The 24235-nt window shown below is 45.6% G+C and overlaps 1 protein-coding gene across 1 annotated transcript in view; it reads right to left on the bottom strand.

Moving 5' to 3' along the window:
* WNK2 (WNK lysine deficient protein kinase 2) overlaps positions 1 to 24235 on the bottom strand; it is a 155023-nt gene that overhangs the window by 15189 nt on the left and 115599 nt on the right. Inside the window, exons 19-21 of the mRNA XM_063941539.1 lie at positions 18875 to 19824; positions 16628 to 17029; positions 16467 to 16546 (exon numbers count right to left, since the gene is read on the bottom strand). Coding sequence (XP_063797609.1) covers positions 16467 to 16546; positions 16628 to 17029; positions 18875 to 19824 — 1432 coding nt within the window. The remainder of the gene's footprint in view (positions 1 to 16466; positions 16547 to 16627; positions 17030 to 18874; positions 19825 to 24235) is intronic.

Here is a 24235-nt window from a genome sequence, read left to right as displayed (position 1 = left end):
AGACAGAAGATATCCGACCCAATGGAGCACACAAATCACGGGTAGACACGTATCGATGTAGACGATTTGTCGTGCCGACATCGCTGTAGTGTGTACCTGGCCTAAACAACACACTTAAAACATCAAACTCTCTTTAAATGCCTATTATGCAGCTTTAGGCCTAATCTGGATATAAGCAACATGACATTTTTCCAACTGTAATGCTCGGCATAGCCCCAAATTGTCCTTGTGGGACAGCCTCTATTTCCTGCCAACAATGTTTGTGGCATGTAGGTAAAGGGTATCTGTTAGACCAGGGTATGATTTGTCCCTATTGTGTATTGCAGAATGTTGGTAGTTAAGACTCAGGATGTAGAAAGTTCAATATAGGTTTAGGTTTTGTTTGTTGAAGGTGAAGTTCTCAGTTCTGCAGCAGGAAGTTTAGGGTTTAATCCTAAATAATAATCATATTATTAATAAGCCAATAATAATATCCTATATAATAGCCCTATTCTGTGACCTTGTGATTCATTTGCGAACGCTGGGCGGAGTCACAACAGTGGGCGGAGTTATTCAAATGAGTCACAGAGATCTGGCCAAATCTACAGGAGACTAGGAGCAGAAGCAGATAGCATGGGCATTGGGCATGTCACAGGCAGGGGTGCATACCTCCCAGCTTTCTGCAGGAGCTTTCTCCAGGCAGAAGGAGGGAAACACACTCGGCAAAAAGGGGGCGTGGCTTCACGGGAGGGCCCCCGTTTTCGTCAGTGAGGGGGCTTGCCCAGCGCTCTGTGAGCTGCTGGCATGCCCCCAGGGGCTGATTATGAGTCCGGGGGGCACAGGGCACTTGAGACAGGGGAGCCCTATCTCATTGCTGTGCCTGCTGTGGGTTGGGGGCGTGGCCTAATCGCGGCCCGCGCGGCCACGCCCCCTTATGCAAATTTCGATATTTTTTTTTTTTTTTTTTTTTTTTTTTATGGGATTTTGGCCCCTCAGCTAGGGCTAAATCCAGAGGATGTGGTCGCTCCCCCTACACACCCGCACAGGGAGAAGAAAGCAGGGAGACTGCTGCCTCCCTGCAACACCACAGACCTGCCAATATGCAGCAGCGTGTGCTGACTGTAGCACAATGCTGCCGCTGTTGCTGGCAGGACGGGGGGAGCTTCTGAGCTGGGACAGAGCTACTCCAGCCGGGGGGCTCCCTAAAACTGTGGGGCCAACGGTACGTATCCCCTGGCCACCCCCCCCCCCTTAATCCGGCTCTGCTGCTGGAACCCCCCCCGTAATCCGTACCCCCTGATGCCCCCCTCTCCCTCTGTCTCCACTATTCACCGCTGCTCTGCTAAGCAGAACAGCGAGTACAGGAGCTTTCCAACTGCCCCCCCCCACCGCCGGACACTGCGACCCGCGGGTGGGACAGCGGGACAGACCCCAAAAAATGGGACTGTCCCGCGAAAATCGGGACATTTGGGAGGTATGGGGGTGTGTGAGGGGTATGTCATACAGACAGACGGGCACCGGCTCACTGTGTGCTTGACCCCCCACATCGGCATACTCAGCAGGGTCTCTCTGGTGCGGAGGAGCGTCACTTTCTGACACACTCCACGCTTCTTAGCTGCAGTTTAGTGGGGCACCTGCCGCTGTGCAGGTTCCATACTGCCTCTGTAATCTCCAGCCCCGGCAACCCCACCGCTAGCTGCAGCGCTGCCACCCGCAGTGGAGTGCGCCCAGCTCATTCACACACTTTAGCTGGCGGGTAGCGCTGCAGAAATCCGAGCTGCTTGCAGGCTCTGACCCACTCCTCCCTCCAGCCGCAGCGTCTTCTGGGAGCTAACCAGTCACTCCCAGTCTCCCCTTACCACAGTGCCCGGAAGCCGTGAGGTCCGCGCCACGTGCATGCTATGACCCCCTCCTCCCTCCAGCCGCAGCATCTCCTGGGGGCTAACCAGTCATTTCCAGTCTCACCTTACCACAGTGCCCGGCAGCTGCGCGAGGTCTGCGGTGTGTGACTGAGGAGGGGGGGAGGGATGCGGACTGGCAGAGAAAGCAGGACTCCAGCCTGAGAGAGTCAGCCATGCCAAGTCTCCAGCAGCAGCAGATCCCAACAGGTTGGAATGGAACAGCAGCAGCCAGCAGCAGTGACTCCGGTAAGACACATCTGTCTGTCACCACTGTTTTGTCCCTAATACCAATCTCTCCCGTGCTCTGTGTTCTGTCATGTCCCCGTCACCCCTGGCCTTGCCCTGCCACCCTTATTCTGGCCCTTTCACCCTTATCCTGGCCCTGTCACCCTTATGCTGGCCCTGTTACCCCTATCCTGGCCCTGTCACCCCTGTGCTTGCCCTGTCAACCCTATACTGGCCCCGTCACCCCTGTCCTGGTCCTGCCGCCCCTACCCTGGCCCTGTCACCCCTATCCTGTCCCTATCATTTCTGTCCTGGCCCTGTCACCCCTGTCCTGGCCCCGTCACCCCTGTCCTGGCCCCGTCACCCCTGTCCTGGCACTGTCACCCCTGTCCTGGCCCTGTTACTGCATACCCTCCAACTACCTTTTATGGCATGTACAGTACCCGCAGCGCCTCCAGACCTCTCCCCAATGCACTACACCTCCGCACCTTCCCCTCCACCACATGCGGCACTCCACCCCTCCCCCACATGCTGTGCCTCCAGACCCCCTACACCACCCGTGGCTCCCACTCCTCCACCCCTTCACCACCCACAGCACCTCCAGGCCCCTTCCACCATTCACCCCCCTTATACGTCTCCCCCCACACCTGCCCCCCTCCACCCGCAGCATCTGCAGACACCCTCCTCCATCAGCGGTCCCCCCCTCACCCACCCCTCCCCCACCAATGGCACCCCCGCACCTGCCCCTCCACCACCTGCAGCACCTCCGGACCTCCTTTCCCATCCGCCGCAACACCCGTACCTGCCCCTACCCTACCCATGGTGCCTGCGGTCCCCTACCCAACCCCCGGCACACCCATCCCACAGCACCTCCGGAACCCTTCACCCATCCACAACATCCCCACACCTGCCCCTCTCCCACCCGTGGCACCCCTGCCCCTCCCCCACCTGCAGTGCCTCCGGACCCCTCCCCCATCCGCATCCCCCACTCCTCTGCCCCTCCCCCACGCGCAGCACCTCCCGAACCTTCCCCATCCGGGCCCCACCCCCACTTCTGCCTCCCCTCCACCCGCAGCATCTACAGACACCATCCGCAGTTTCCCCCGCACCCGCTACATTCTGTACATCGTGCCCTGCAGGTGCTGTTCACGCCGTCGCAAGGGGCTGCGCCTCCTTCACCATCGCACGCCCTTTCATTGTGCAATATTTAACCACTAACAAAGGAATGCAGGTAATACTCCATATAATACAAATATTAAACCCCAGAAAGGCATGCAAGGGCTAAGGGGGCGTAGCCCCTTGCGACGGTGTGAAGAGCGCCCGTAGGGCGCGATGAAGCACCTAGTAATATAATAATAAGCCAATATAGACATATATAATAATAATTGGGTCGACCTGAAAAAAGTCAACATGCACCAGGTTGACATGGAAAAAAGGTCAACATGGACAAAAGTTCACCACAGGAAAAGGTCGACATGAGTTGTTGTAAAAAAAATTAAAAATGGGTGTGGATTACTCTGTAAAATGACCGGGAACCCTAACTAGTGCACCGCGTCCCCATGCATGACAAGCGAAAGTGCTTCACTGCGTGTGGCACTGGTTACTATTCCCAATCGTAGTCCACATGGATGGTAAAGTATGAAAAATATAAAAATGAAGAAAACAAACAGAAAAAAAAATCATGTCGACCATTGCCATGTTGACCTTTTTTGACAATGTCGACCTTTGGACCGGGTGTGGTACATTAGGTAGACATGAGTTAAGTTGACATACATTGGGTCAACCACGTTTGGTCAACATGCATTAGGTCGACATGATCACTAGGTCAGCATGGTCATTAGGTCGACATGTGCTAGGTGGACATGAAAAAAGGTCAACATGATTTTTTTACTTTTTTTGGTGTTATCTTCAAAAAGTGACGGGGAACCCCAATTAGTGCACCGTGACCCCTCGCATGGCGTGCTTTGCTCACCATGCTTCGGGCACAGGTTACTGTTCCCAATTGTAGTCCACATGGATCGTTAAGTATGAAAAAGGTCAAAAAAGTAAAAAAAAAAATGTGCAAAACCTACTACATGTCGACCTAATGACCATGTCGACCTAATGCTGGTCAACCAAACGTGGTCGTCCCAATGTATGTCGACCTAATGACCGCCATCCCTTTGGACCATGTCGACCTAATGCTGGTCAACCAATAGTGTTTGATCTATTGACTGTCGACATTCGTACTGTCGACTTATCATCCGGATACCCAGGTTACTGGTGTGAAGACCATGAGAGCACCATAGCTGCATTTCACTCTTAACTGGATCTACCTGCTGACTAAAGGCAGTAATAAATTAGCTCTGAAAACTGCAAATTTATCACGAATTGCAAAATGCGCCTATTCAATTGGCCACAAACAGGATTTGCAGCAATTTTACTGCAAATTTCAATTCGCCACCTCTGAGCTGGTGATAAACTTGAGGAAAATCCCTATTTTAAGGTAAAAATGTACACATATGCCCCCACAGTGCCAGATACACATATGCCTCCACAGTGCCAATATGCTCGCCGTAGTGCGAGGTGCCTTATAACAAAGAAGATAAGGAAAACAAATAATGAAAAAACAATCATGAGAAACTTGGTGGACAGATCAGCAAATTATAGAATGAAACAAGACACACAACGTAACATTGATATAAATTCCTACAATGGAAAATAGAAGTATGAACAGGAAAGAATACATAAAACCACTCCTACCCAACCCAGGAACTTCACAAAAAACCCCCAGAAAATATCAACCATACAATCCTAGAAATTTTGCATACCAGGAAAAAAATCTGCGCAAGTTAGTAAATTAAGCTATCAGGAAAGGAACACAAGCAGCCCAACACGAAGAAATAAAAAACGCTATGAGCCTGATGAAGGTCATAGAATCTATTCATAGAGAACCAACATCACCTAGGAAAAAATCCCAAAAAAGAAACTTTTTAGAGTGATATGAAACTGATGAGAAAAAAGTACAGAAAAAAAGAAGGAACCACTTATGTGACGACCAAGAGGAAAGAGGAGGAAAAAGAAAAACTAAATACACATCAGGACACGACATTAGAGAAGTAATCTATATTCAATCTTAGTTCAAGAACTCTTACAAAAGAGGAAGAATCAGTGTTGAAAAAAGGCTTGAAGTTTGCCCCCAATCCAGTATTCAGTAATAAATTTGATCTGTATATTGACACGCAACAGTTTGTAAGAAAACGGTGTATAAATACATTTTTCTCAAAAGATCCACTCACACATGAAGCCACGAATCCCTCCAGAGAATACCATCATTCAAATTTTAAACCCAAATCAATTTTTTTTACGGCTCACATAAAAGGACCTCACAAAACCACATTTCAGAAATTAGTTGAAGAAGATATAAGAAAGCTACCCAAAAAAATGAAAATTCGACACAATCTTTGAATCTTTGAGAGAAGGAAAAGAAAGCATTAGAGGCTCTGAAGAAAGATACATCGATTATTATTAAACCTGCAGATAAAGGGAGGAAGGGGGGTGTCGTCATAATTAGAGATGAGCGGGTTCGGTTTCTCTGAAACCGAACCCGCCCGAACTTCATGTTTTTTTACACGGGTCCGAGCGACTCGGATCTTCCCGCCTTGCTCGGTTAACCCGAGCGCGCCCGAACGTCATCATCACGCTGTCGGATTCTCGCGAGGCTCGGATTCCATCTAAGGAGCCGCGCGTCGCGGCCATTTTCACACGTGCATTGAGATTGATAGGGAGAGGACGTGGCTGGCGTCCTCTCCGTTTAGAAATTAAAATAGATAGGAGAGTGAGAGTGAGACACTTCATTTACTTACTGGAGCTTAGGAGGAGTTATACTAGTGACTGATGACCAGTGACCTGACCACCAGTGCAGTTTTATAATTTATTATTATTTAATAATCCGTTCTGTTCTTGTTCTCTGCCTGAAAAAAACGATACACAGTGACTCAGTCACACTCACATACCATATCTGTGCTCAGCCCAGTGTGCTGCATCATCTATGTATAATATCTGACTGTGCTCACACAGCTTAATTGTGGGGGAGACTGGGGAGCAGTTATAGGTTATAGCAGGAGCCAGGAGTACATATTAAACAGTGCACACTTTTGCTGCCAGAGTGCCACTGCCAGTGTGACTGACCACTGACCACTGTGACCAGTGACCTGACCACACTGACCACCAGTATAGTATATTGTGATTGAATGTCTGCCTGAAAAAGTACACTCGTCGTGTGACTTGTGTGGTGTTTTTTTATTCTATAAAAATTAAAAAACTCATTCTGCTGACAGACAGTGTCCACTCCAGCAGGTCCGTCATTATATAATATATACCTGTCCGGCTGCAGTAGTGATATATATATATTTTTTATATCATTATTTATCATCCAGTCTACTAGCAGCAGACACAGTACGGTAGTTCACGGCTGTAGCTACCTCTGTGTCGGCACTCGGCAGTCCATCCATAATTGTATACCACCTACCCGTGGTTTTTTTTTTTCTTTCTTCTTTATACATACTACATCTCATTATCATCCAGTCTATATTAGCAGCAGACACAGTACAGTACGGTAGTCCACGGCTGTAGCTACCTCTGTGTCGGCACTCGGCACTCCATCCATAATTGTATACCACCTACCCGTGGGTTTTTTTTTCTTTCTTCTTTATACATACTACATCTCATTATCAACCAGTCTATATTAGCAGCAGACACAGTACGGTAGTTCACGGCTGTAGCTACCTCTGTGTCGGCACTCGGCAGTCCATCCATAATTGTATACCACCTACCCGTGGTTTTTTTTTTCTTTCTTCTTTATACATACTACATCTCATTATCAACCAGTCTATATTAGCAGCAGACACAGTACGGTAGTTCACGGCTGTAGCTACCTCTGTGTCGGCACTCGGCAGTCCATCCATAATTGTATACCACCTACCCGTGGTTTTTTCTTTCTTTCTTCTTTATACATACATCTCATTATCATCCAGTCTATATTAGCAGCAGACACAGTACAGTACGGTAGTCCACGTACGGTAGCTACCTCTGTGTCGGCACTCGGCAGTCCATCCATAAGTATACTAGTATCCATCCATCTCCATTGTTTACCTGAGGTGCCTTTTAGTTGTGCCTATTAAAATATGGAGAACAAAAATGTTGAGGTTCCAAAATTAGGGAAAGATCAAGATCCACTTCCACCTCGTGCTGAAGCTGCTGCCACTAGTCATGGCCGAGACGATGAAATGCCAGCAACGTCGTCTGCCAAGGCCGATGCCCAATGTCATAGTACAGAGCATGTCAAATCCAAAACACCAAATATCAGTAAAAAAAGGACTCCAAAACCTAAAATAAAATTGTCGGAGGAGAAGCGTAAACTTGCCAATATGCCATTTACCACACGGAGTGGCAAGGAACGGCTGAGGCCCTGGCCTATGTTCATGGCTAGTGGTTCAGCTTCACATGAGGATGGAAGCACTCAGCCTCTCGCTAGAAAACTGAAAAGACTCAAGCTGGCAAAAGCACCGCAAAGAACTGTGCGTTCTTCGAAATCCCAAATCCACAAGGAGAGTCCAATTGTGTCAGTTGCGATGCCTGACCTTCCCAACACTGGACGTGAAGAGCATGCGCCTTCCACCATTTGCACGCCCCCTGCAAGTGCTGGAAGGAGCACCCGCAGTCCAGTTCCTGATAGTCAGATTGAAGATGTCAGTGTTGAAGTACACCAGGATGAGGAGGATATGGGTGTTGCTGGCGCTGGGGAGGAAATTGACCAGGAGGATTCTGATGGTGAGGTGGTTTGTTTAAGTCAGGCACCCGGGGAGACACCTGTTGTCCGTGGGAAGAATATGGCCGTTGACATGCCTGGTGAAAATACCAAAAAAATCAGCTCTTCAGTGTGGAGGTATTTCAACAGAAAAGCGGACAACAGGTGTCAAGCCGTGTGTTGCCTTTGTCAAGCTGTAATAAGTAGGGGTAAGGACGTTAACCACCTCGGAACATCCTCCCTTATACGTCACCTGCAGCGCATTCATAATAAGTCAGTGACAAGTTCAAAAACTTTGGGCGACAGCGGAAGCAGTCCACTGACCAGTAAATCCCTTCCTCTTGTAACCAAGCTCACGCAAACCACCCCACCAACTCCCTCAGTGTCAATTTCCTCCTTCCCCAGGAATGCCAATAGTCCTGCAGGCCATGTCACTGGCAATTCTGACGAGTCCTCTCCTGCCTGGGATTCCTCCGATGCATCCTTGCGTGTAACGCCTACTGCTGCTGGCGCTGCTGTTGTTGCTGCTGGGAGTCGATGGTCATCCCAGAGGGGAAGTCGTAAGCCCACTTGTACTACTTCCAGTAAGCAATTGACTGTCCAACAGTCCTTTGCGAGGAAGATGAAATATCACAGCAGTCATCCTGCTGCAAAGCGGATAACTGAGGCCTTGACAACTATGTTGGTGTTAGACGTGCGTCCGGTATCCGCCGTTAGTTCACAGGGAACTAGACAATTTATTGAGGCAGTGTGCCCCCGTTACCAAATACCATCTAGGTTCCACTTCTCTAGGCAGGCGATACCGAGAATGTACACGGACGTCAGAAAAAGACTCACCAGTGTCCTAAAAAATGCAGTTGTACCCAATGTCCACTTAACCACGGACATGTGGACAAGTGGAGCAGGGCAGGGTCAGGACTATATGACTGTGACAGCCCACTGGGTAGATGTATGGACTCCCGCCGCAAGAACAGCAGCGGCGGCACCAGTAGCAGCATCTCGCAAACGCCAACTCTTTCCTAGGCAGGCTACGCTTTGTATCACCGCTTTCCAGAATACGCACACAGCTGAAAACCTCTTACGGCAACTGAGGAAGATCATCGCGGAATGGCTTACCCCAATTGGACTCTCCTGTGGATTTGTGGCATCGGACAACGCCAGCAATATTGTGTGTGCATTAAATATGGGCAAATTCCAGCACGTCCCATGTTTTGCACATACCTTGAATTCGGTGGTGCAGAATTTTTTAAAAAACGACAGGGGCGTGCAAGAGATGCTGTCGGTGGCCAGAAGAATTGCGGGACACTTTCGGCGTACAGGCACCACGTACAGAAGACTGGAGCACCACCAAAAACTACTGAACCTGCCCTGCCATCATCTGAAGCAAGAAGTGGTAACGAGGTGGAATTCAACCCTCTATATGCTTCAGAGGTTGGAGGAGCAGCAAAAGGCCATTCAAGCCTATACAATTGAGCACGATATAGGAGGTGGAATGCACCTGTCTCAAGTGCAGTGGAGAATGATTTCAACGTTGTGCAAGGTTCTGATGCCCTTTGAACTTGCCACACGTGAAGTCAGTTCAGACGCTGCCAGCCTGAGTCAGGTCATTCCCCTCATCAGGCTTTTGCAGAAGAAGCTGGAGACATTGAAGGAGGAGCGAACACGGAGCGATTCCGCTAGGCATGTGGGACTTGTGGATGGAGCCCTTAATTCGCTTAACAAGGATTCACGGGTGGTCAATCTGTTGAAATCAGAGCACTACATTTTGGCCACCGTGCTCGATCCTAGATTTAAAGCCTACCTTGGATCTCTCTTTCCGGCAGACACAAGTCTGCTGGGGTTGAAAGACCTGCTGGTGAGAAAATTGTCAAGTCAAGCGGAACGCGACCTGTCAACATCTCCTCCTTCACATTCTCCCGCAACTGGGGGTGCGAGGAAAAGGCTCAGAATTCCGAGCCCACCCGCTGGCGGTGATGCAGGGCAGTCTGGAGCGACTGCTGATGCTGACATCTGGTCCGGACTGAAGGACCTGACAACGATTACGGACATGTCGTCTACTGTCACTGCATATGATTCTCTCACCATTGAAAGAATGGTGGAGGATTATATGAGTGACCGCATCCAAGTAGGCACGTCACACAGTCCGTACTTATACTGGCAGGAAAAAGAGGCAATTTGGAGGCCCTTGCACAAACTGGCTTTATTCTACCTAAGTTGCCCTCCCACAAGTGTGTACTCCGAAAGAGTGTTTAGTGCCGCCGCTCACCTTGTCAGCAATCGGCGTACGAGGTTACATCCAGAAAATGTGGAGAAGATGATGTTCATTAAAATGAATTATAATCAATTCCTGCGTGGAGACATTGACCAGCAGCAATTGCCTCCACAAAGTACACAGGGAGCTGAGATGGTGGATTCCAGTGGGGACGAATTGATAATCTGTGAGGAGGGGGATGTACACGGTGATATATCGGAGGATGATGATGAGGTGGACATCTTGCCTCTGTAGAGCCAGTTTGTGCAAGGAGAGATTAATTGCTTCTTTTTTGGTGGGGGTCCAAACCAACCCGTCATTTCAGTCACAGTCGTGTGGCAGACCCTGTCACTGAAATGATGGGTTGGTTAAAGTGTGCATGTCCTGTTTATACAACATAAGGGTGGGTGGGAGGGCCCAAGGACAATTCCATCTTGCACCTCTTTTTTCTTTAATTTTTCTTTGCGTCATGTGCTGTTTGGGGAGGGATTTTTGGAAGGGACATCCTGCGTGACACTGCAGTGCCACTCCTAGATGGGCCCGGTGTTTGTGTCGGCCACTAGGGTCGCTTATCTTACTCACACAGCTACCTCATTGCGCCTCTTTTTTTCTTTGCGTCATGTGCTGTTTGGGGAGGGTTTTTTGGAAGGGACATCCTGCGTGACACTGCAGTGACAATCCTAGATGGGCCCGGTGTTTGTGTCGGCCACTAGGGTCGCTTATCTTAGTCACACAGCTACCTCATTGCGCCTCTTTTTTTCTTTGCGTCATGTGCTGTTTGGGGAGGGTTTTTTGGAAGGGACATCCTGCGTGACACTGCAGTGACACTCCTAGATGGGCCCGGTGTTTGTGTCGGCCACTAGGGTCGCTTAGCTTAGTCATCCAGCGACCTAGGTGCAAATTTTAGGACTAAAAATAATATTGTGAGGTGTGAGGTATTCAGAATAGACTGAAAATGAGTGTAAATTATGGTTTTTGAGGTTAATAATACTTTGGGATCAAAATGACCCCCGAATTCTATGATTTAAGCTGTTTTTTATTGTTTTTTGAAAAAAACACCCGAATCCAAAACACACCTGAATCCGACAAAAAAAATTCGGTGAGGTTTTGCCAAAACGCGGTCGAACCCAAAACACGGCCGCGGAACCGAACCCAAAACCAAAACACAAAACCCGAAAAATTTCCGGCGCTCATCTCTAGTCATAATGGATGAAAACAAATATGACCAAGAATCAATACGCCTACTATCTGATGAAACTACCTATGGGAAATTGAGAAAAGATCCAACAAGGGAATTACAGTACAACAGCAACTAAAAGAACATCTAGAAGAAGGCCTACAAATAGGGAAATTAAAACAAAAAGAATTCAGTTTCATCTACCTGGAACATCCAAACTTTCCAACGTTCTACCATCTTCCGAAAATTCATAAAAACCTTACTGAACCACCCTGGAGACCAATTATCGCTGGCATTGGATCATTAACAAGCAACCTTTCAAAATACATAGATTTCTATCTTCAACAATTGATTTCAACACAAAAAAGTCACCTCAAAGACGCAACCAGCATACTGCAGACAATCCAACAATCACAATGGAAAAGTACATACACACTTTGTACGAGTGATGTAAAATCCCTCTACACCTGCATTGGGCACAGTGAAGGTTGCGAAGCCACGCGCTCTTTTCTATCAATGGAAACAGATACAAGTAATGAACATATAAACTGTATTATGGACAGTATAGACTTCATATTGAACAACAAGTACTTCTGGTACAATGATGAGTTTTATATCCAAAAACAGGGAACAGCCATGGTAACGTCTTTCGCACCAAGCTATGCTAACTTATTCGTAGCTTGGTGGGAGAAGTCAAAAATTTAGAACGACAACTTATACTGGAAACACATAATTTGTTGGAAGAGGTACACAGATGACCTCTGCTTTATCTGGGAATGGTCACATGAACTCCTGGAAGAATTCAAAGAATATATAAATAATAATAACTTGAATATTGAATTCACCACGACACACAGCAAGGAGATGATAGTATTCCTAGATTTGGAAATCTATATTGAGAAAAATACTTTGAAGACCAGAAACCACAGAAAAGAGGTGAAGGTAAATAATACTTTACCGGTGTCAAGTAATCACCATAGAAAATGGATTCACAACATACCCAGTGGCCAATTCAGACGGCCATGACGTAACTGCACAGATAACGCAACGTTCCTTGAACAGAGTAAGAAATTAAAAGATTTCATGCATAAAGTATGCAAAGAATTGTTTCTACATAAAGAAATGGATAAGATCTCAGATATTCCAAGAACTGAAATGCTAAATACAAACAAAAAACAGAGAAAATACAACAACAAACCTCCATCATAACCATATATACCAGTAATTTTAAAGAAATAGAAAGAATTTTACAGGCTCATTGGCACATATTACATCTTGACCAAACCCTAAGATCAAAACTTTCAGAATGCCCACGAGTCATTTATAGGAAGGCAACCAATTTAAAGAAAGTACTAACAAAAAGCTATACAAAGAAAGAGGAACAAAAATGAACTCAAACAAAAGGGTTCCATCATTGCCTAGACTGTAAAGGCTGTAAAAACCAAAAGCCCAATACAAGACACAGATAAATTCACTTCAAACCAAAAGACAGTACAAGTTTAAGGACACAATCACCTGCAATACTGAAGGGGCTATCTACCTGTTGGAATGCCCCTGTGATAAATACATTGGACACACAAAATGGAAAGTCAAAACAAGGATCGCAGAACATCTGTATAACGTTTGAAGAGGCTTAGAAACTCACAGCGTATCGGCACATTTTCTGAAATTTCATTATAAAAATCCTACTGGATTAAAATTTGTTGGAACTGAAAAAGGTCACTCCAACTGGCGGAACAATGATATAGCAACAAGCTTGAAAAAACAAGACAACAAATGGATCTACCACATGCACACTTTAGAACTACACGGTTTAAACAGATATTGATTTAGCGGTATTTCTTTAAAGTAACAATTTAATGCGCACACAACACTAAAACTAAAAACAAAGCGAATATGTGAAACATGTTTTTTATATTTTTCTTTCATTAAAATGTACGGAAAGATTTCTTAAGAAACTTCATTTTTTAATGGACATGTCTGAAAACATGTGCTTGCCACCTTTTTATGGACTTCCGGGACATAACTTCCTGTTAGAAATAAAGATTTTTTTTTAGTATCAATATAACCCATACTAGAGAGGACCACTTCATCCTTGACAAAGCGCCTGCACTGGCACGAAACGCGTTGGTTTAACGGCAGCACCAGAGAGACTTTACGCCGAATACCGAAGCTCCCCTCTTTTCATATCGAGCAGCGGGTGACGTCACAACCAAGCGCCGCAGACCATACACGCGGCCAGTCAGAGTATACGGATCCACCAGCCAGAAAGAGGAGAAGAACGTCTATGAGTAGGTTAAGAAAGGGACAGCGCAGCACACTTAACACTGTGCCACCAATGCATCCCTGGGACTGCACCCTTGCAGGACAGTCCTCTCCTTACCATCCACAAAAGAGCTTTGTAAATGTTCTGTGTGTCACTTTTTGCTTTGTTTTTAGTCACATTGTACTTTATACATTATTCACATACGTTATTTTAATCAGCGCTCACCATTAACAGATTGTACTCTTAGATGAATTTCTCAGTGAGCTGCTAATTTTACACAGCGTTAGATGTTAATTCCACAGCATTTGAGCAGTTCAACAGTATTTCTAAGCGTAAAAAGTAGCCGGAAAAATCACAAAGAACTTTAGGATGTCTGCTCTATAAAAGGAGTTTGAAAGAAATATAATAATGCTGCCTTAATTATTCTATCACGAAAGTGTGAATACTCTTCAAGAATACAAAGTTTGGAAATCACTAAATAAACTAACTAAAAAAGTCTACTTTGCCAGATGTCCTTATATAATTCTGAAAAGTGCTACACAATGACTAATGCAGACAGAAGAGATGCTATGAGTCATATCACATTATCCTTGTAAATTACCCTAGCCAAGGACATGAAAAAACTTTTGTTAAGTGCAAGAATTAGATGTAAAGTTATTCAGCTATCACGAATTCAGCCTACACAGAAGTGTTTACAAGAGACAGGTAAAGAGCAGTAAATTAGTGATTGCTAGAGTACGGAGGCCAGCTCCCATAAAGAATAGGGAAAATCCTATAGAATAAAAGGCTCTCACCTCAATGGGGGGAATTAAAATGTTTTGCGCGCCGCTAGATGGCGCCCAACAGAGCAATTCAATTGCACAACCACCGGCATTGTGTTGTTCTGTCATTTTGATGGGCTGGTAACTAATGGTTAATAAAGACAGACAGACATTAATCATCTGCTATTGTGGTTTGGGAACTAGAAAGGAAGAAAGGCCTACAATGGTAAAGCACAATCTTGACCAAAGGGCAAATCGAAGACATAAAATAATGACCTACCATGGTAAGCTCTAGATCAAATGCAGTATTTTTGAATCCTAGTTCATCTAAAACAATGAGGTAGGCACAATCACACAAGGTCTACAACAAGAGGAGAATGCCACCCTGCTATGATAAAGCAACAATCTAACAGGGGGATCTTATAGGGTAGAAAACAGGATAATCTAGAAATGAATAATGGCTCTGCCACAACAGAACACAAAGGAATGATATTGTATTCCACTGCAGACATAATCTACTAGCACACAATAAAGTAATCATTAACAACAGTAATAAATAACTATAATAAGCATTGATGGACCACAGAGGAACATACTCTTAAAGGCGCAATGATATGGCCCGATATAGAATCTGGTAACGATCTATCAAGATTTTGCAAAGAACCCACAAACAACTGATCCAGCAAAATATGAAAGTGCAGAAATTGTATTTATGGGCAACTGGGGATGGCGACATTTATCAGCAATGACTTAGCTGTCCCAAGTGCCGTTATAAGGCAGTGACATTATTATCTCCAATGTTCTGCTGTATAGCTGTAATAATGATCAGCAAGCTTCACATCAGCTCTTCAAAATGATACATTTAGCCTCAATAGGCCATGCAGCACGAGATTCCGCGATTCACCAGGTTCCGTGCAACTCTGCTACCATCAGGCGTCTTTTTTTTTACTAAAATGCATCTTAGTTGCAATGCAATGCGGCTAGGACACACAAGGAGATATGCTATATACAGAACAGAACAACAACTTGTATTGGAAAAAAAGCTGCGGCTGATACATTGTAGCACTTCATATACAGAGGGGTCTATTCATGAAGCAGTGAAATGTGTGGAGAAGTGAGCCAGTGGAGAAGCTGCCCATGACAACCAATCAGCATTGAAGTAACATTTATAATTTGCATACAATACAATTGTACGGAGCAGTTGATTAGTTGCCATGGGCAACTTCTCCACAGGCTCACTTCTCCACTCTTTTCACTGCTTCATGAATAGACCCCAGAGTTGGAGACCCAGTTGCACACACACACACACACATATATATATATATATATATATATATATATATATATACACACACACACACACACACACACACACACACACACACACACACACACACACACACACACACACACAAGTGTAACAAATAAAATTAATCAGCACAGTCTCCTTGGGCATACTAGTTGCATTGTGTTGCATTTTCAGCACAAAAGAAGCAGACAAGACGCCTGGCACTAAGAGAGTCTCATGTGACCTGGCGTGCCAAGAGGGGCTGTTTGGTGTGACTGCAGCAAAGATGTATGATGACATATCTGTATTTAGCCATTCACATCTACTCACTCCACAATAAGGACATTTCTAATAGGCACAGAAACATTTTACACTTACTTGAAATAAGGGTATGCATCTGCATTTTCTCTTTAAGTACTAAGAGCACTGCTAATTAGTTCTAAGAAAAAACTCTGCAATTATATATGGAGTAAAATTGAGGTGCTTAGCATAAGTTTGGCCAAAAATATAGGCCCACCTACCACAGCTAGGTGATCTCATTAGGTGCGTCCCTAACATTCCTAAGGTTCAAGTCCAGAGCGTGGGACCCTCTAGGCCAGCACAACCCAACCGCCTCAAGGCATCACACTAGTAAGAAGTAGCAGTTTATGTATAAGAAAGTGTTACATTAATAAGAAGTAGCAGCCAAGTGTTACATAGGTGAGAAGTAATAATTAAGGCATTAAACCTCAAACCTCTCAATTGATTAGTTATAGCTTCAATTCAATAAATTAGTTGATGCCGCTTTGAACCTATGTAGTCATAATGGGTTTATGGTCTGCTATACATACTTTTCTCTGAGATTTTGTAATTCCTTCTTCATGTCGCCATCTTCAAACTCAGAGTCATTATCACTGCTCATATAGGAAGACTGCGAATGAAAAGACGTTACATTTATTGAAGGGATTTTCATGGCCTGGCCCTTAGGAGAATCTGGACTTTGTATACTGGCCTTTCGATGCAAGAAAGCCGCTGCTTTCTTCATGAAGTCATTAGCAGCCCCTTTGCTTGGGGTTGATGGAGGGGCATCTTTGGGTTTTGACGGAGGAATTTCATCACCTGAATCGCTGGACACATGTCCACAGAAAAGAGAGTTTATTGGTGAGGACGTATGAGCTCGAGGTACTGATGTCTTGACTGGGATAGATGGAAGTTGGTCAAGATAGACATCTGGTGGTGCTGAAAACCGCAGGTAACTTATTGAAGTAACGGTTACATCATCTTCTGTGCTCATCACGGAAAACCTCCCAATAGTTTTAGACCTGTCAGCATGATGCGGTCTCCTTTTGGGAGAAGATCGATCTAAGGAACCTCCTTCTTTTAGGCACTGTTCTCCAGAATCTCCTCTTTGTGACTGAGATGCAATAAAAAAAACAAATATATCACAACTATAATAGCAAATCTATCAATGCAGACAATTCTGCGCTTTGAATAATTGCGATGTGAATTAATTTAGAATCTAATTAATCTTCCAAAATTACAGGTAAATTAACTTAAAACACATTAAACAAATTAAACAACATTCAACATGAAAATAAAAATTGTTACATGCTCACCTACATATTGTGTTTGCCACATTAGAGACCCACCATCCTATATTGCCATTTTATCAAACACACTCCCTCCAAGTTTGTATTATCACTAATAGCACTCGTTTGCGGTCTCCTTCGCCATGAAATTAAAATATTAAAATGGATGTCAGTGAGCACCTTCCGTGGAATAATTTTTACAGACTCCTGATCCACTACTTGCCATTATGTCTCTAGCAACTCGCTGTCACTGGTTGTAGTGTTGCTATGTATAAAACTGCAGTAGCCAGCGGAGTTTGAATGGGATTCAGTCAAAATCCTGGCAGTTGGAATTGGGACAGTCAAAAGACCTATAACGGGATCCTGACGGTCAGAATCCTGACACCAACCCCCCAGTAAGTATCGGGGTTGGGGTTAGGCACTAGGGGAGAGGATTACGGTTAGGCTGCGGGAGTGGGGGAGGTTAGAATTAGCCTGCGGGATGAAGGGGGGGGGGGGGGGCTGGCTGCAGGATAAGTGGGTTAGGATTAAGGGCAGGGTAAAATACCCAGGATTTCGTACTTGACCCATTTAAATGGAACAAGTGTGTGGGTGTGGGTTATCCATCCAAAATGTTATCCACACTGAGTGGTCCATGAAAAGACAAACAATCTCAGGATAGCGCTTTACAAAAATTTAATCAAGGTGGAAGACAGAGCATGAAGGCCACAGCTAACACGTGCAATATAAAGAATCCAGTATACATAAAATGCACACATTTTAAAAAAACTAGGGGGAAAAAGGAAATATGTTCCAGAATACAAAGTGTAGTATAGTGCTAACACACTGAGCATGTGTCCTCCCAAACCCCCTTAAATAACATGTGGCTAGGATCCCCTACAATGCAGTCCAGAACGACCCAACGCCACAGCAATTATTCCCAATTGGTAAATAACAATAGGTTATGCAAATAGATCAACTCTAGTAATCTATTTATTCTGTTATGAAATTAAATCCAAATGAAACCATAAAGTACAAGAACTGTACTTTGAGTGACCATAAAAGTAAAACGCAGGATTTGTTCAAACTCCATGTCCTGCAAAGGGATGAAAAATAAAAATATCCATCTGCAGAGAGCTGAAGTAGTAAGTCTTTAGGGTTCATCAAGCTCTGAAATGTTTGTTGCAGAAGTGGAGGGAGACATTTTGGATGTTGAACCCATTATACATAAAACGTAGGAGGAGATATATCAAAGCTTGGAGAGACATAAATTACTAACCAATCTGCTACGGTCATTTTACATTGTTTGAAAAATGACAGGAGCTTATTGGTTGGTACTTTATCTTTCCATTTTTGATAAATCTCCAGCTGAATTTGAAGAAATCACTAAAAATCAGTGAGTGATTCAGGTACCCTTTTCCTAGTGAACTGAAAGCCAGGTGAACTGATACATTCAGCCCAGAAACTGGCTACCTCCGCAGAAAGTAAGTAACAAGTACAATATAAACAAACATTTATATCTTTGAAAATTATTTTTTTGCCCCCTTTTAAGTCTCTAAAATTCACCATTTAATTTGCCCATTTTTGTTTCACCCTTTTTTGACACTGAATGACAGGATGCAGTAAGAGTATTAAAATTATAACTAGATATTTTATAAACTTTTCCAAAATCCAACAGCAATAAAACTTACCATCTGGCTTAATGAATCGCAAACACCATTATTGTTGATGCCATCAGCCAGCTCTGTTAGTAGAGTTCTCTCCCCTGGAGCTGATAGCGATTTGTATAGATTTAAAGGTTCTGCATTCATGTTGTTTGTGGTCTGGAAGTGGATAGCTTCCAGTGCACTTTCTAAAGTTAGTGAACCCTCAGGCGTTCCAGCAGGCAGATTAGATGGAGTATATTCCTGATATAACAGAGTACGGAGTTTCTCATCTAAAGTCTTAATTGTGTCATCCGCGAACTCCACTCTGGGTGGACCTTCCCCGTCAGACTCCAAGTTCGATTGTTGTATATTTGAGTTCACCCCTGGTAAACCTAAAGGTTGCGCCTGTGAGACAGACTGAGATCCTTCAGGAACAACAGATAGTTGATTTATTTTTTGAATACCCTGAACAGTTGAGCATGCATCTAACTTTATGACAACAGGGGAACCAACGTCTGATTCATAAAACACCTGCTGTTCAGACTGCAGTTCCAAAATATTTACCTGAGGAACATGGGTTTGACCATTCTCACATGGTATATGTACTGGCTGAATGGCTTCACTTGAGGTTATCAAATGGTAAGTTTGATCAAGCGGTAAAATGCATGCCTTGTGCTCTGGTTGTGGTAACACATGTACAGCTGTAGTCTCTTGCAGCAAAGGTCCATCAGATCCTAATCTGTCAGGTTGTGCTTCTATTACTGGCTGTAGAACAGAAGAAGCACCACCAAGACCAACAGGATCTCCTTGGAGGAAGGAAAGTGATTCTGGAAGAGTTTGCAAATCAGAGGATGATATAGTGGAGGAGGTCATGGAAGCAGGAATTCCTATTGTCTGGTCGCAGATGTCTGCTAAGATGGACTGTCCTGCAGCCGAAATGGACTTTTCTTCTTCCACGGAACACTTAAGCTGGCTATCTTCACAAATCTGTTCATCTGTAACAAATTGAAAAGGTCAACACAACTATAAAAGGTATCTTTATAGTATGGGTCAACGTGTTAGTTTGTGACTGAACACATTTCATATAAACCCCAACTGCATTGGTCTTCAAGATAATCAGTGCTTCTAAAGCCCACTTAGATTTCTTGTAACTTCGGCATACATTTAATTGATAAGCAACTTCCATTTGACTTTGGAGAACACTGTTCAAGTAATTTTCTACATTTGCTACTTGAACATTTTATAATCAGCCTAATTGCACAGAAGTGTGCCACGATTATACCCTATGATTTCAAATGCATGTTCTCCAGTTTAGCAAATGTAAGTTAAGACTATGGGTTTGGTTTTACCATGTAGATTTTATGGAAGTGCAACTGTAGCTATAATGAATTCTAACCATGCATCTTCAACACACATGGGCCCTCATTCAGAGTTGATCGCTCGCTGCCGTTTTTCGCAGCGCAGCGATCAGGTGAAAAAACGGCATTTATGCGCATGGTACGCAGCGCGCATGCGCTAAGTACTTTCACACAAAACTTTGTAGTTTTACACAAGCTCGAGTGATACTTTTCAGTCGCTCGAGTGTTCGTTGTTTGATTGACAGGAAGTGGGTTTTTCTGGGCGGCAACTCAGCGTTTTCAGGGAGTGTGCTAAAAAACGCAGGCGTGCCAGGTAAAAACGCGGGAGTGGCTGGAGAAACGGGGGAGTGGCCGAACGCAGGGCGTGTTTGTGACTTCAAACCAGGAACTAAACAGACTGCAGTCATCCCAAGCTAGGAGTAAGTCTTGAGCCACTCTGAAACTGCATGAAATTTGTTAGTAGCAGAACTGCTAACCTTTCGTTCGCACTTCTGCTAAGCTAAGATACACTCCCAGAGGGCGGCGGCCTAGCGTGTGCACTGCTGCTAAAAGCAGCTAGCGAGCGAACAACTCGGAATGAGGGCCATAGTGGTCTGGCAGAACAGTGCTGTGCCAATGCACAACACAGGCACTAATAGATACACCATTAGAACCTGGCACAGTGCTGTTTGAATTTTAACTACCCGGATTGCCAACATCAAGATAAATTATGTTGCAGGTGAGTCTTAAGACTATCCAAAGTTGTATGGTTCTGGCATATGGGACCAAACACTGTAGGTCCAGCAAGGTGGAGCAAATAATATGTTGGCGTAGAAAAATAAGAGGCTGCATGTGAAAGGACTGCAAATAAATTGTCTGCAGAAGCTGCCAAGTGGCAAACCATGAGACAAGAAACCACAATAAGATGATAGCCTGCAAGATTGTTCCCATCTATAGGGACTACCCTCAACAGGTCAAATCTCCTGCTGCAACAGCAAAATGGGTTGCCAGAAGGTGAACATGCATCCAAACCGCAGCCAAATGTGATCCAGGGCAGGGCTTAAAATGGTCCTGGTGAGGTGGTGGAACTCATCAAGGAGAACCATGGAGGCACCAGGACCTGAGGAAGGAGTAGGTGGCTGCAGCTCATCAGTAACACTAGTGCCGTCTGTATCATCGATTAACGCAGATGATGGGGTGGGCTTTTCTGTTGGAATTACTGTGCAGGGCAATGGAGATGGTGGAACCTAGTTCCCCCTACCATTACAGGTGGTGGAACTCAGTTCCACCTCGTTCCCCCCCACTTTAACCCCTGATCCAGGGTGATAAAGAATGAAAGAGAGAATATATTTGGACCAGGAACTGAACACAGATGATGTCAAAATAAGATAGATTTTGAGATGTTTCCCTATTCCAGGCCTGGCCAACCTGTGGCTCCCCAGCTGTTGTGAAACTACACATCCCAGCATGCTCGGCCACAGTTTTAGCATTTCCTAATAGCAAAAGTGTAGAAGAGCATGCTGGGACTTGTAGTTTCACAACAGCTGGAGAGCCACAGATTGGCCAGGCCTGCCCTATTTAAACAAATGGAGGAGCAATGACTTTTCCATTCCTAAGACCCAACAAGCAGAGATTTGCCTGCATGTGGCTGCTCAGCCGAGTCGCGCGTTTAGCGCCGCTCACAGCTGCGTTTGACGCACAACTCGGCCGGGAGGCCTGCAGGACAGTGGATGCTGAATGGATGGATGCGGTTCAGCAGCTAAGCCCAGGCGCACGTGTGGCCCCTCCCACTCACACTGACATGTAGAGTGGAGGAGCTCTGAGCTTCTGAACTCACGAGAGCAAGCTCAGAGCTCCGCGCTGCATGTATGCTGCTGACAGCTGCCGCTGTCAGTGTGAGTGTGCGGGGCCACACAGCCACATGCTGCATTCAGCAGCAGCCCTATGTCAGATAGGCTTCCATGCAGAATTGAGTGACGCGCATCTGTGGGTGGGACCACAGGCGAGACTGGGCTGAGCTGCTGAACCGCATCCATCATTCAACACCTATTGTCTTGCAGGCGTCCCGGCTGAGTTGTGAGTGACACACGGCTGTGGGTGGGGCTACATGCCCGAATGTGCAGAGCCATGTGCGGTATTCGGGCCCCAAGTCCGCTCTGCCTCCCGGGGAACTTCCCGGTAACGTTAGCCCCCGATCCGCCGCTGCCTGCTGTCTACCTTCCCTCCTACCTATAAAACCAGCATTCATAAATATATTTGTAGTCTGGTTCAGAAGAGAAGGCGAAGCACTGAAGTGATTGGACCAGTGGCTAGCTAAGGTCAAGAAGATGACTGGCCTATGTAACCTCATATACTGCACCTTACAATTAAAGGGAAAGACTTGGGGGCGGGGGGGGGGGGAGATGTATCAAAACTTGGAGAGAGATAATATACCAACCAATCATCTTCTATTATTTTTTTTAAGCACAACCTGTTGAAAATGCATCTTCTCCTGTGTAAACCCCGTGTCAATGAGCATGAATTCCGTGACAATGAGCAGGAATTCCCGGGCATCAAGCAGGAAACCCTAGGCAACGAGCAGGAAACCCCAGGCAACGAGCATGGAACCCAGAGCATGAAACCCTTGGCAACGAGCATGAGACCACTGGCAATGAGCAGTAAACCCCTCGCTGACAAAAAGGACCTGGGCTCCTGAAAATAGGACTGTGCCCTGTTGTAATGGGAGAAAATGTTGGAGGAACTATACAATGCTAAAGTTGTAGGGAAAAGTTGTAAATAAATTAGCTATTTGACACTGGTGGGATTATATAAGGGTCTAGTATTACATCTTATTTCACGCATAAGGTAAACAGGTGAGTGAGAGGAGGAAGAACTAAAGAAGGCTGCCATGGCAACTGCAGTTCCAGCTAAACATTCACCTGTCTGGCTGGGATGTAACCTGGTATTCTAACCAAAGGCTGGACGCTGGAAAGCCTAAGGTGCTGTGCCAATTTGATGCAGGTAGAGTGGGGGAATCACCAGGGCTGGCCCGACCATTACACGGAGTACACAGCCACTTAGAGCAACACACTGTGGAGGGCATTCTCCTACACACCCGCTCCCAGGACACCGCCGTGCACTGGCAACCCCGCTCCCAGGACACTGCCAGCAATGTCACTCCCAGGACACCATCGGCAGAGTGGACACTGGGCTCCTGCTAGGAGTACCCACCGCAGTGCAGCATCCGTTAGCTATGAGGGATCCACTGAGGTGAGGACCTGCACATGGAGAGTATAGGTTTAATGCTGTAAGTGGCACTGGGTCACCCACTATTTACCGGTCACTCCTGCAGCAGTCACCCACTATCTCCCTGTCTCAGTCATCCACTATCTCCTGTAACCCATGCCCACAGTCATCCACTATCTTTCTGTCACCCCTGCCTCAGTTACACACTATCTACCTGTCACCCCTGCCTCCCCAGTCACCTTCTATCTCTCTGTCACCTTTGCTTCATCCGTCACCCACTATATACCTGTCACCCCTGCCTCAGTCACCCACTATCTCCTTGTCACCCTTTCTCCGTAGTTATCTACGATCTCCCTGTTACCACTGCCTCACCAGTCACCCACTATCTACCTGTCACCCACTAACTACCTACCTGTCACCCCTGCCTCCCCAGTTACCTACTGTCTCCCATCACACCTGCCTCATCAGTCACTCACCATCTACCTATCACCCCTGCCTCTCCAGTTACCTACTATATCTCTGTTTCCCCTGCCTCACCAGTCACCCACTATCTACCTGTCACCCACTAACTATCTACCTCTCACCCCCAGATCCCCAGTTACCTACTATCTCCTGTCTCCCCTGCCTCACCAGTCACCCACTATCTCCCTGTACCCTTGGGGGTACAATTGTGTGGCTACACTCATTTCTTGTGAAACCACACCCCTTTTTGCCCGCATACCTTTGGCACGCACTATCCCTTTAAAGTATGTATCACATCAAGGAGCTCCAAAATTTATATTTGCTTACCAAAGAAAATAAGCTCGGGCTGGCTCTGGGAACCACCATGTATTGTTTGGTATAT

The sequence above is a fragment of the Pseudophryne corroboree genome, chromosome 9 (assembly GCF_028390025.1).
Source record: "Pseudophryne corroboree isolate aPseCor3 chromosome 9, aPseCor3.hap2, whole genome shotgun sequence".
Lineage (NCBI taxonomy): Eukaryota > Metazoa > Chordata > Amphibia > Anura > Myobatrachidae > Pseudophryne > Pseudophryne corroboree.
The sequence above is the reverse complement of the archived record's forward strand: the minus strand, read 5'-3'. Positions and strand labels throughout refer to the sequence as shown.